The sequence below is a fragment of the Oryzias latipes genome, chromosome 10 (genome assembly GCF_002234675.1).
Source record: "Oryzias latipes chromosome 10, ASM223467v1".
NCBI lineage: Eukaryota > Metazoa > Chordata > Actinopteri > Beloniformes > Adrianichthyidae > Oryzias > Oryzias latipes.
The window spans coordinates 10,755,729-10,769,928 of record NC_019868.2 but is presented as its reverse complement, the minus strand read 5'-3'; the positions used below and the strand labels follow the sequence as shown (position 1 = coordinate 10,769,928).

Below are 14,200 nucleotides of genomic sequence, written 5' to 3'. Positions count from 1 at the left end.
AAGAAAGGATAAAATCAAACAAACTGTGAAAATGATGATTCACGTATATGAACTACTACTTCTTTTTTTTTTTTTACTTTTGAAAGTACATTAGGATTTTTTTTTAATGAAGCTTGCAATTAGACAATAAAACAGCATAATGATCATCACAGTTTATTTTCTGACTGTTCACCACCCGCAAAATATCAACAACTTCTTCTTGTCTTCCCAACTGACTCTTGTTCAAGCTGATCAGCTGCAGCAGTCTTGGCGACGCTGCACGGCATTCATCTCAGTTATACATGATCACTAATTGGAAGCAAAAGAACAGACTGCTCCCAAGCCAGGAGTTCTGTTCTACATCTAATAATGAGCTTATGGAGACTTGGCTGGTTGCACTCATCTCTGGTAAAGGATGAGAGCCTATTGACAAACAGACACTTACAGATGGATGTATGCACAGTCAGAGCCAAGATGGATGCTGGTTGTTACTGTTCCACTTGAGCAGGTCTCCCCACAGCCGGCTTATGTTGACTAACAGAAGGAGGTGTAACCACTGGCAGGGTATCCCTTTTGAATCCCAACAGGACTGATGATGGGAGTTTAGATTTATGAAAGTGTCAGATCTTCATCAGTCATAAGGATATTTATTGTTTATGGAAATCAATTTCATAGTAAAAAAAAAAATCAAAACTTTATTCATGACTCATGAACCAGATGGTGAATTATCAACAAATATTTAAGGAGTGTCAATAGTACTATGAGGACTATGTCTTCTTTTTTCAGTCTACAAAGGCTTATTTTGGACTACTTCAAATTATTCTGTTTCACTAAATGATACTTTTTTTTCAATCATTTGATTTTTTTAAGGATATGTAACATCTGTGTGAGTTTAAAAGTGTTGAGCTGACAAAGGGCTTTTCCTATGTACCATCAGTTTTTTCAACCAATTTATACTATAAAGGTTTTAAAGATTATTTGACTTTAAAAAGATTACAGTTTTAAGTGTCAAAGACCAGTATAATTGAAAATACCCATTCTTAGACTGGATATTTATTTTTATATAAATAACATCTCTTATCCTTTTGTTTAATAAATCACAGTTGGAAATTGCTTGTTTAAATCAATGTAGCAGCGGTGACTTTAATTAAATGTAATTGTTTATGACAACACTATGCATTGAAGGGAAACAATGGCTGTAGTCATTGCAGTTATACCTTAAACATGATATGATCCATAAACTGCTTATAAAAAGAGGATTTTTACAACCTTATAAAATGATAAACAAAGTGTGCTGAGGTGTGTTTTGTTACTATTTAAACCTTTGGGGATATAAAACCAATCTGTTCTTAACCATTACAAAGAATGCAGTCTTGGTTTGGAGGACAAGCTTAAATGTAACATTGCGTACTTGATTGGACAGTCGGGTTTTAAACAAGTAATATCACAGGGGTCAGTTGCCATGGTAAAGTTTGTTAAAAAAATAAAATAAAATAATTTCATGGTTTACTTTGAAGTCATTATACTTTATCAAACCTTATCAAAAAGCTGTATCCCCAGATATGCTTGAGTACTTCTTCAGTATAGAAAAAAGGCCAGTAACATTTGACACAGGCTTAAGGCTTTCAGTCCTGCAATTTTCTTTCCTTCCAAATTTTGTATTTGCATTTGAATTTAAAAAACAAGGCACTAATGTTTCACCTCTGCAGTCTGCTGTTGGTGCAACTAGTGCATGGGACAATATGAATCTTAAGAGCTTCTAAGAAAGCTTTTGCTTTGATGGACATAGCTGGCAAATGTTAAATTAATTATACATTGGGAGGGCTATATAATAGTATGAGATACTGCTATCAATTACAATGCGCTCTCCACTGTTATAAGCTTCAGGGGAATAATTAAGAAATGAATTCTCCAGTCCGGTGAGATGCACACAGCATGCATATTGTGTTTCTGCTGGAAGACAATTGTTAGATTATTTTTGTAGGACAAGGCAAATCAATGATGCTGACAGCACCAAGTGTGTTCATATGCCTTGTTAAAAGCTAAACAGACACCAATTATGCTAATAAAAATCAAGCTGGAGCTACCCTACAGTTTCCTTACAGGCACCTCAATAATTGTGAGATTCACACCAATCCATGCTACATATAGCTTTGTAAATACTTTTTTCCCCACAATGGCAGAGTAACTGCAGTTTCTGAACCTTCTCTTTTTTGCAAAATTTGAAGCACAGTAGCTTCAAGAAATAATTGTTAAGTGTCCTTTTGCCAGATGGAAACAAGCTAGAGCCAAAGTGGCAAGCAAAAAGGTATGGGATTAACTCCATCGGGAAATCTCACAGCGACACGCTAAACACAGTGGTCTCTTGCTACATCGCAGTTCACCTTTCACAGTCTCATTGTTGGGCAGATTTTTTTCAGTGCAATTTTGCACGCTGATGTGTTCTGCATTCTGATTGGATATAGACCTTGTCAATCTCCTCTGTGCCATGCCTCCAGTTCAGAATTAGTTCAGCTTGCTACATTTACATGAATATTCGATCTTAATCAGATTGTTGTTTTCATTTTACAATTCTGCGTATCTTTTTTTTTTTAATTCAGTTTAAACAAGAGAGAAAGCTGTGTTTAGAGAGGGATTTTACAGCTTTAAAACATCTCTAATCCTACTTTGTGGATTTCCCCTATAGGTTATTCATAGAACGTAAATTAAAATAAATAAGGTACCACAGGACACGTAACCTCAAATACACAACAGTTACTAAGGTTAGTTTAATGTAATTAAAGTTTGGGTGGTGCTGAGGTAGAGTGGTCAAGCCCTGACCAAAAGTTCAGATCCCATCTTGCCTGCCCATGTGTCAGTGTCCGAGAGGAAGAGACTGAACCTCACTTGGCTGCAGTTGGTCTGTTTACCACCTAATATGGCAGCTCACCATCAGTGTGTGCATGACGGTCTGTAGTCAGCTTTGGGCCTAAAACAAACCTGCTAAGACTATATAAGTGTATGTTATTTTACCATTAGATTAGGATCCGTTGTTTTTACAACATTTTTACATCATCTAATTCAGAGGCATATCTGTTAAACATGAATTTACAATATTTTTAGCATTTTAAATGAACATAAAAAGTTCAATTACATATAAACCTCCACAGAGTGTACATAGAATTAAACTTGCAGACTGTTTTTAGTATAAAAGTCTGTAAACCTCATTGTTAATCTGATTAATATCTCCACCATAAGAGCCCTCAACATATTTAGTCGGGACACACGCATGCAGTAACAAAAACTCACACAAAGGAGTCAAGACTCAACTGGAGCCTCAGTGACTCACTGTAATTCAAACATGACCCACCAGGAAATTAATAACACCTCTTCCAACATCCTTTCTGACAAATGAGCACTTAGCACAGGAACCAAAACAACAAAAAAGATCACCACTTTAAAAAAGTTTCATAAATCTTTTTCTTTAATCCAGAATAGTAAGACTCAAAATTGATAATTTTGTGTTTTAAAAAAATAAATCAATGTTGGATTGTATTTTTTTTTTAAATTTGTAGGCAGGACTGAGAACATATTTGTCGATGCATGCCTTCACAACTCTCGCAAAAATAGAAAATGGAGCCGCAAAACAGACATCAGTTAAGTAAAATAAATATTAATTGGTTCCTCCTCTCCCACACATTGATGCCAACAGATGAATGTATTTTCACTGAATTCTACCTCACCCACATACTCTATATGCTCATTTTTTTCCTCACCCTTCTTTTCTCTCACACTCCCGCACATGTTTTTAGCTCTTTTATCTACTGAACAGTTACGCATCTCTTGTTCAAATTAGGCAGAAGTTAATCCTGACTGAAAGTAATAAAGTCAGTTAAAAATTTGTCGGTTTAAATTAAACCTTAACATGTAAATGCATGATTCATTTGGGCCATACATAGTCAATGCATGTATACTGTACGTGACTTCATTTTTTTTTCTTAATCATAATCCAAATATGCGTTCACCATTCATTCACTTGCACACATGCATTGTATGCATACAAACATATGGAAACACTGTGCAACATCTCGACCCCACAGCAGCAGCACTGTACACCCCCCCCCCCCCCCCCCTAGAATGCGTCATCTGTTTTCCCTCCTCTGTTGATTGGGATTGTCCCCTCAGTGCTGACCTCCTATTGGCTGGTCTAATATGTGGCTTGAAGGCAACACTTTACCATAGCAGCAATCCAAAGGAGACAAGGACTATTTGGCAGCCAGCTTCCCACTAAGTTCAATTTTCTCTCTCTGATAGTTGAAATAGGAAACCCTGAAACCCATCCCTAAATTGCATTCTTCCATTTTAACTCCCCAGTAGAATTGTACTGTATTGCAAAGAGGACTGGGAAAGGCATAGAAGAAATATGGTATGCTGCTACCGACATTTTCTACTGATTCTATCATTTCTCTTTTGGCTTTGAGTAGAACCTCAGTTTCACAAACTTATATCTGTTGTGACATATAAAAAGATACACTAAGGCAAAATACAATTTTAACGAAGAATTTCAGCTTTTTTTCGTGACAAAGGCAAATCAACCCCTTTTTCCACAGCTTTGCTTCAGTTTTTTTGTCTTGTCTACACCTTTATTTCAGTTTTTTTTTTTTTACATGAACCCTACCTCTGTGTAAAATGACAATCGTTCCATTTCAATAACAGCCAAGCAGTAAGGTCAAAAAGTCTGGCACTAAGTGTTATCAACCGGGAACTGTACAGATGAAAGGTAAAGATTTCCCTCAAACACCTCCCATGATCTTTATTTATTTGAAAAGTCATAAGCTTCATAAAAATGTACATGAAAAATCCAACATCTTCTTTTTTTGTGATTGGAATAGAACCGTGTCTCTATTGTAGAACAAAGTAAGAACCCTTCTGAAAATGTCTACACCTGACATTATGGACACATTCGATGGAGCATTAATGTAATGAGGTCACATGATCTTGTAACAAAAAAAAGGCACAATTCTTGACAGAAACTTCTCTCAAGCTGTATCTTTAACAGTATGATTTTTGAAGCATTAGCCTTCTCACAAACCTTCTCATTAGCTTGTGCTTCAGAATAAGCTGAGCTGGAGTTTTAACAACAAGGAGTTCAATTCCCAGCTGGAGCTTTTTTGTGCGTACTTTCTATGTGCTTCCAATTCTTTCCTGGATTTCTGTGGGGACTCCTCCTTCAATTCAAAAGCACGCATGCTAAGTTGATTTTGTGTGTCTAAACTGTGCTCAGGAGGAAACAATGTGGAACATCTCAAGGAAGTATTGCTGTTTGTCTCCGTTTGGCCCTTGATGGATGGGATTTGTTTCACCCTTGAAGGCTCAAACTGACTCCAGTAGACAACCTGAGCTTCTGTGCTCAGAATGCAGAAGCTGAGTAACTGTTTCTCACTTAGGAGCACTTTTTTCTTCTTTTACATTACAAAAGTGTTCAATAATGACAATAGAATAAAAGAACACAGACTGAACTTTCTCTGATAGAGAAATGATCTGAAAACTGTAATAAAATTCTAAATACTTAAGTAAAACTTACCAATCCTTTATCTAAGTACAGGTAAAAGTTATACTCCCCTTGCTTCATCTAAGGATTATTTGTAACTGCACTGTAAAGTTCATATTGCCCATAATATAATGACAGTGAAGAGTTTTCTGCAAATAATAAACTTAACGATCATGCAAGATACTAATAAACTGGATGGTTTATATTAAATATGAAACTTAAAGACCCACTCCAATGAAAATTGTGTTTTTGATGTTTTTAACATGTTCTTGGGGTATTTTTTATCAAGGAGGACATATATAAATAAAATTAAGCTCAGAATTGCATTTCTGAGTATTTCGTCATTCAAACCGTTATGAATCGAGAGCAGACACAAATATACAGTTGGAAAAAGGTTTTAAGTGTGATTCAAACCCTACTATGTATGGCAAGACACAAGCTTCCTGCTCCACTCCATTCTGATGCACCACTTGCAGACCAATAGATCTATACACAATTATGTTTTTTTCGACTGAGCTGGAATCTGGCTCAAAACTGTACGGCTGGATGGCTCAGATATTACTCACCATTTTGGTGCACTGGTAAAGTTAAGTTAGGGATGTGAGGGCCAGTAAGCTAGCAGAAGAGTGTAAACAGAGAGCTCCCAGCAACTGGGAGGGGAAGATCAGGGTTACTCCATGCCAACGGTCCCAGTTGCATCTCAGAGGTGAATTTCTAATATACTACTGCCGTTCTGCAAAAACGATGTCCTAGAAAACACAATGTTTTTGATTTTGGCTAAAAACTGCACAATCATAATTAAAAGACCACTGGGAACACTTTAACAACAGATCAAAAGATGATCTGTGTGAGTCTTCAAACACCTCATTATTTGAAGCTATTTTTGTGGAAGCATAGTATTATTTCCCTCTTACTATTAGTTTCTTTATTGTTTTCTTTTTCTATTTTTTTTCTATCCTATTCTGTCCAACGACCGAGCGAACAGATGAGAGCTGAAGACCTTATGTGTTGGGGTTATGTATCTTCTTTGTTGTGTTGTTACTTTTTCTCATCTTGTTAACATTATCAGTGTTAACACGTAACCTAATTTTTATATATCATATATATTCTAAAATAATAAATATTCTTTTGAACTCTAAAGTCAATTACTTCACTTTTTTGGTTAACTATAATTTTTTTTTTTCGAAATTGTATTTTTAAACATCAATATTTGAAAGCATCCCTGGATAAAAATACTACAGCTCCACTGCTCCTAGCATGTGTCTCTTAGCAGCCGGACACACGGAGATAGCACTGACATCATCGCCCTGACTCCCCGCCCGAAATGCTTATTGGAATTGAATACTGCGACAATGTTCGCAGGTTGGATGTTAAAACGAAAATCCAATCCCCTCTTCGCATTTTCGTTTTAATTGTGACACAGAATACGCGGTTTTTAAGTAGAAATGAAAAAGCATTTTGAAATATTGATTTTTCCTTTTAATTTTGAGTCATTTGATGCAGTTACATTTTGAAAATGAAAAAGCATTTCTGTTAATCCATTTTAATTGTCAAATTAGACATTTCTAAATGAATTTTGCTACACATTTACCAGAGAACGTTTTGAAAATGAAATGTCAAATACCATTTTCTTTATCATTTTAATTAATTGACAGAATAAGCGGTGTTGAAGAAGAAAATGAAAAAGCATTTTGGTGGATTGCTTTTTCATTTTAATTTTGAGTCAAAAAATGCAGCTTCATTTTGAAAATGAAAAAGCATTTCTGGTTTTGACCTTTCTTTTTAATTATGCTACAGAATCGCTTCCATATAAAACAACTGAAATAAACCTTTAAAATTACAGCTTTTATTTATTACATCACTGCCCAAGTGCTCAATCAATAATTTGTCAGCCGAAGCCGCACAGCAAAAAGTCACAAGTTTATTAGATTTTGTTTTGTTGATTCCTTGTAATCTGTCTGGAGACCTTTCCCATACAAAGCAATCTTTAGTAATTCAACTATAAAGATTGTTTGTCAGCTGAGAATGTCTCTGTGTGCCTGCGGGGGCGTCTCCCTCCACCTCGTCTGTCTTCTCTGTGAAGTCTGCCATGCAGTGAAGACATTTAGGGGAAAGACACATTTTTCCTCTGCCTTCAAATGAATCCTTCATAACCTTGCACATTTAATTAAAATGAAAGAGCCAGATTCATTGATGGGACATTTTTTAATGTATCTGCCACAAAACATTCTTTAACTTTTTATTAGCAGAGTTTAACAGAAAATGATGATTTTCTTTTAGTAGCATGTGGTGGTGTTTGAATGAGCTTGAAAGAAAAATGAATCAAGTTGAATTCCATTTCTCTTAAGGCTTTTGTCTTCTGTCTGTCTAATGGTTTTGCCTTAGGATTTGTTACAAGCTGCAACGCCTTTTCAGTCCCCTGAAAAGGTGGCAAGATTTTTCCAGCACACAAGCACAAAGTTATTTGTTGCACGAAACTTACCGATGTGTACAAGTAGCCCTCACTGTTCATGGCCAAAAACAATTTGGTTTGCACCCCCTGGATGGCCACCACTCTGAGCCCCACTGGAATGAGGTTGAAGATGGCTGAAATGAGAGAGGGCACAAAGAAATGAACAATCACCATGTCATAATACTGCTAGTTGGTCAAGAAAAAAAAAAACACTTAAATGAAACACGTTTGTGTCATTTGTTAATACTAACAGACCCTGTTTTTATATGTTGTTAAAAATAAGCAGCCAGAAGAATTTGCAATGCTGTGTGCATTCATTTAAAAAAGTGATACTGATACATTAGTCAAACTTACAATGCTGTGTTCTCCTTTTAAATGGTCACACCACAGTGTAGCAAGACACATTTTTGTTCTTCTTAAAAGCAATTACAGTCGGGGTATTTTCAGTCATCTTCTTTTATCTATTCAAAGGAAGTCAATCAAGAAAACTCTGACATGGCTTTTAATTAAGCTATTGAAATATCTTCTGCTTCTGCTTCTACTGGCATTATAAGATGACCGTACTTGTACAGTTTATTTTGTTTGTTAAGAATTTTGCCATCAAACCCACAAGTTGAATTAAGAAAAAAACTTTATTCAAAGTTCATCTGCATGAGAATCTCCATCCAGATTTCTGGTATTATAAATTAGATTCATAAAATATTTCAAGGGTCATTTATTTGCTAAGGAAACCCAGACGGAAGAATGTTTGCAGAGTTTAACTTAGCATTTTATTCTTTTTTATTGGTCTTTTTTTTATATTTTAAAACCAAAGAAATATTCAGATTTTGTAAGAAGAAAAATTATTTAATCTTGATGTTTTCCTTTACTTTTACTTTTAGATGTGATCATTTTATTAGTTTAATTAAATTATTGCTCTAAGAATAACCTTATTGTTCCTTATTCTGTAGTGTTTGCTTATGATTAGTGTTTTTAGGTATAGATGTAACCAAAAGCTGGGATAGACAGTATCTTAATTAGTCTTCATTAAAATTTGATAAAAGACATCTAATCCTGAAATGACAAGGTTGAGATAATATCAAATTATGGGAACTCAAGAGGCTTCCTGTGATAGAAGCTTTGCCAACATATTCTGTCCTTCTTCAGTTTGAATTTGCTGTAGTTTTTGATTTTTGTCTTCTATTTCTGCAATATAATGTATGTTTCTTTTAAGCTTCTAATAAAATTAAATTATTTAGTATGTATCCCACTAAATCAATAAAAAGATATCAGGTTTCCAAGGGGATGAGAAATCCCATTAAGTTCATCTTGACAGGTTGCATGATGATACTGTATACAATAAATCCTCAACAGCTTCGATTGCTGCTAGGAGACGAAAACATGCAAATACATCAAAAAGCAAATGGAAATAAAGATAAGCTCTTTATCAAGAGTCCAAACCAAAAACCCCAACCGCAAACACATGGACAGCACAATCTGCTATAAGTGTACAGAAAACATTGCTGTTGAAAGTCTTCCTGCCATCTTCTTTGATCCTGCCGTTTAAAACACTGTTTCTTAACCAAGGGTGACATTAGAAATTCAGTGAGTTGATTTTGTTGATAATGACACCAAAAGTCCAAAAATACCTGCTTTGTTGTTTTTATGCAGAGAAGCAGATCACCACAAGCAGCAGAGCAACTTTCATCTCTTAAGGCTGTTTGTGTGAGTGAGAGTAAAAAGGCTCTTGTGCACTGTCCTTGTTGCTTTTCTAAATAAAGGATGTGAACGGGTTTCAATGCAAAGCCACACAGTGTTCCCCAATAAGGCTAATTTAGCTTATATGTAATGTCAAACCGTTACGGTATAAATAAAGAAAATGGCCAAAAATAAATGCAGTTTTTGTCTCTGCACTGGACAATCTCCAAGTCCTCAGACTGCAGCTTGTGTTGGTGGTCCATGTGCCCCTGCAATTTGGTTTGCAGCCCCAGGTGCTTCAAGTGGGAGCAGGAGCAGCTATTCAACATGTAGCAGATGTCACAGAGAGGCAGAAGAGAAACCTCGGGGATGACAGACTTTTCAGAGGCAGCTGGATGACAGATGACAGTAAGACCAGCAAGTTGGTGGGAAAGGGAACAGCATTCATTTCAACCAGTGTCCAAAAGATTCTGAAACCTCCACAGAAGGTCTTGGAATGATGAAATCACCTGACATGTCCAACTTTGTGTAAGAAAACGGCAAACCTCATTATCTTCTACAGATTTAGGCATGCAGGATTTGATGTGGTCAGATCAGAAATGGATCTAAAAACAGCCTCAGATAAACATCAACACTCAACCCCTTGAAGCTTACTGATGCAAATGCACACCAATCAAACTTCTGCTCCAAAAATACCTTAATTTAGCGTTATGTTATTTTTTTTACAGCTGGAAATAAATTCAGGCATCAAGGGGTTAATCCTATGTTAGTATTACCAAGAGCTAAATCCAAATGTAAAAGCAGTGACTGAAAAATTACTTCCACATATGATCTATGCAGAGAATGGGAAAAAGTAGAGGTTTGTGACACTATTTTTTTTTTCTTAAAAATTCTGATCTTTTTTGCATGATTGTTTTGTTTGTTCAAAAATAAACTTGGAAGTTGCATAAAGTACCTTACACCCCTCTGAAGTGGTAGTTTTAGACACTGTGTGGGTACCGGATGTTCTCGGGTTGCCGGATGTTCTCGGGGTCCTTCGGGGTCCGTCCAATGAGTTATATCAAGAGGAGACATCACGTGGTTCCTCATGGGAGGACAGCACCGCCATCTTGGTGAGGTCAAGTTTTGAAGACCAAACCACTTTTTATAACATTTAATAAAGAGCTCTGTTTTTACTTTCAATCACTTCATTATATGAAAATGAAGAATGGCTTGAAATAGCTTAGTTTTGTTCAGAAATACAAACTTCACGAGTACCCCTAACTTAACTAGTATTCGACTATTTAGATTTTTTCTGTTCCTTTATTTTATTTTACTTATGTTTTTATTTATTTGTGTGTTGTGTTCATTGTTTCTTTTTTTCCCCTCTATTCTTTATTTTCTATGTTAATATGTTATGTTTGGCAATGGTGACTGATCTTCGAAGCAATATTCATTACATTGTTATTGTTCGTTGTTAACGTTAATGTCATTGTTAATGTATGATACCGCAATTGTCAATAAAGTTTAAAAAAAAACAACTTAGCGACGTTAACTCATTGGTCGTGGCAACTTACAGCCAATCACGTTTCAACATTGATGACAACAGCTGTTCCTTCTGCCAAACTGCTGTTGAAGACATCGACCACATATTTTTCCTGTGTGATGTTGTACAAGTGTTTTGGTTGGATGTTTACAAATGGTTAAGACATAAATTTCCATTCATCATGGATATCTTTTCCAAAGAAGTCATAATCTTTGGCCTGTCACTACACAACAATGTAAATAATGTATGTAACAATACTATGTTATGTTTAGCCAAGTTTTTTATACACAAAAATAGGTTACAAAAATGCCACCCCAGCTTTAACTTCTTTAACAATGAGGTCAATTTATACTTAAAATCCATAAAGTTAATCGACTCACCTAAAGCCATAACAATTTATGACACCCTGAGTGATATTCCCAATGTCTAAGACAGTTTATTTATATTTTGTATCCCCCTGCATTTTGTAACACTATCCAACTCTGAAATTGTTGTTTTCTTATGTTATACTTTTCCCTAATTTATCTATGATTATGAATATAAATAGGTTTATGTTTGCATACTGATAAGAATTTTCCTTTTTCTTTTTGCTTCCTTTAAAATTGTAGTATTCTCTTTTGTATTCGGCATATTTTGTAAGTTTTATGTAAATTTTCTGGTATGGTTTTGTATTGTGTTCTATAAATAAACAAAAACAAAAAAAAATTAAAAAGAATTACAGCCAATCAAATAGTGTGACGTCATCATTGGTCGAAGGACCCCGAAGGACCCCGAGAACATCCGGCAGCCCGAGAACATCCGGTACACACACCATAACCTAAAGCGTGTTTTGGATTAGGCCCCCTGTGTAACTGGCTTTGACACCCCTGTAATAAGAGTATATAAAATTCATGCATTTGTGTGTGTGTGTGTGTGTGTGTGTGTGTAAAATGGGCAAATAAAAATAGGGAACACAAGAGGATGTTGCCAAACTGTGGTTGTGTTACGTTGGGGGTGGAGGGGGGGTCGTGACTCGCCCGGGGAGTAGGTTAGTATAAAAGCGCCACTGCCCCCCATTTCATTTAATCAAGGAGGAAAAAAAAAAACAAACAATGAAAACAATTAAGACAGGAAACAAAGAATATTTAAAAAGTTTGATGAATGCAAATCTAACAATAATTTTTGACAGTGGTTAATTAAATATAAAAGAAAGGCTGAACATGACCCAAAGACACAGACAAACTTGAACATAAACTTTATAAAACGTTGTATGCTCAACTCTCTGTTTGGTCTGTCTTTTGTCTGAGTTGTCATCATCAACTCCATGAGCATCAAAACTCTCGATTTCCAACAACGTATGCTCACTGTGTGGTGTCAGAGCCAAAGGTGTTCTCTGTAACAGCAGCATTCAAAGAGGATTCAGTTGGCTTTTTGGTTTGAAAGGAAAACTGGAATGACTCAAATGCAAAATAAAGAAGCAAATAGAAATGTGACTGCGCTCCAGGAAAAAAGGCTTTCTTTAGAGATGGAGACACCAAGTTATTTTTGCACATACTTTGGATTTTTTTTATTTATTTATTTATTTTTTTTGTCAGACAAATGGGCGATGTCCATGTCAAATATTTTTTTTTTTTTCTATGTAAGAACTTATTTGCCCTAATTTCTGCACTTTTTTGCTTTCTGCGTCTTAAGTTTTCTTTGTTGATGCTCCCTTAAAATACACACATCTGCAGCCTACGTCATTTCAGAGGAATCACCAGCTGCTGCACAGATGGAAATTTTCAGGAGTGGAAACTCAATTATGTCCTGGCTTCTCGAAACACCTGAGCACAGTGAAGAGGAGCGACCACCCACACAAGGCCATTTCATGCTGCACAGAGATACGTGTAATGAGAAAATTGGAGAGGCCTGCGAGACAGTTTTAACAATTGCCTCTGTTCCACCTTCCAACAGTGGGCAGTCAAGACCAATTCAACCAGTACATTTAAACACTTGCAGCAACTGACATGAAATCAGTGTCAAAAAGACAACATGATCAAATGCTGCATCTTTAAAGTTAGCTGTTATTGACAATGTCGCAGCTCTTCTTTGTAGTCTGGTGTTAAAATGGAAAGGCTTTGATTTAAGAACTCAACTTCAACAGACATGGGGTGCTGCATTCTAAAAAAGGTGAATTAGGACTGAGCCTGTTAAATATTCCGTACAAAGAACTGAAGTAGTTTAGTCTTTGTAAACAACCAGTGACTTTGTTCCATCGTGATGCAACACAAGCAAATAGCTGATAGTCTTTAGGTATATGTGTGTGAGTGTCTGTGTGCTTGTGTTTGTGCAGGCAGTGAGGAGGGTAACTCTTAGGCAATTTTTTTTACTTGCATATTTTTTCTGTTCAAATCAAATCAAATTCCCAAGGTAACAAAAAACTTTTGATAAACTGTCTTCAGCCATGTGTGTGTGTGTGTATCTACTCATCCAAGGAGGTCCTCTTCTACCATTGCAAGACACCGCTGGCTGCAGAACGACTGCAAAACTCTGTTACCATGGAGACAAGCGCACCCCAGAACCTAACAACACTATTTTTGGAGCAGTGCAAAGAGCTTTACATGTTCCTCTATTCTTGTTCAGCATCACTCTTTAATTTTCTTTTTGCAAACTACTTTGGTGCTGTTGCAGAGAAGCTGTTATGCAACAGAAAAGCAAGGTCATGCAAATTTCATGCATAGGTCCATTGGAGTGCATTATTCTAATGAAATGATCAAATATGTACATCCATCTATCTTCTATTGCCAGTTGTGTGCAGGGTCACAGGAGTTTCTGGAGTCTATCTCAGCTACTTTGGGGCAGAGGCAAGCTACACCCTGGCCAGCTTGCCAGCCCCCCACAGGGCCACACTCAGACAAACACACCACTAAGAGACAATTTAAAGCCACTTATCAACCCATGATTCATGATTTTGGACAATCTGAGAAAGTATGAAGAAATATTATTTTTTTTTTTAATAAGTTCTGTTTATTCTCCTTTGTCTTTCATTGGACTTCAATAGAATTTTTTAAGACGCAGA

At 36.1% G+C, this 14,200-nt stretch overlaps 1 protein-coding gene across 4 annotated transcripts in view; it reads right to left on the bottom strand.

The window, feature by feature from the left end:
• Nucleotides 1-14,200, bottom strand: part of fgf13 (fibroblast growth factor 13) — a 101,061-nt gene that overhangs the window by 13,916 nt on the left and 72,945 nt on the right. For all 4 annotated transcript variants that reach the window (XM_020706451.2, XM_011479950.3, XM_004073108.4 and 1 more), the window contains one exon: nt 7,992-8,095. In XM_020706451.2, the coding sequence (XP_020562110.1) occupies nt 7,992-8,095 (104 nt within the window). The remainder of the gene's footprint in view (nt 1-7,991; nt 8,096-14,200) is intronic.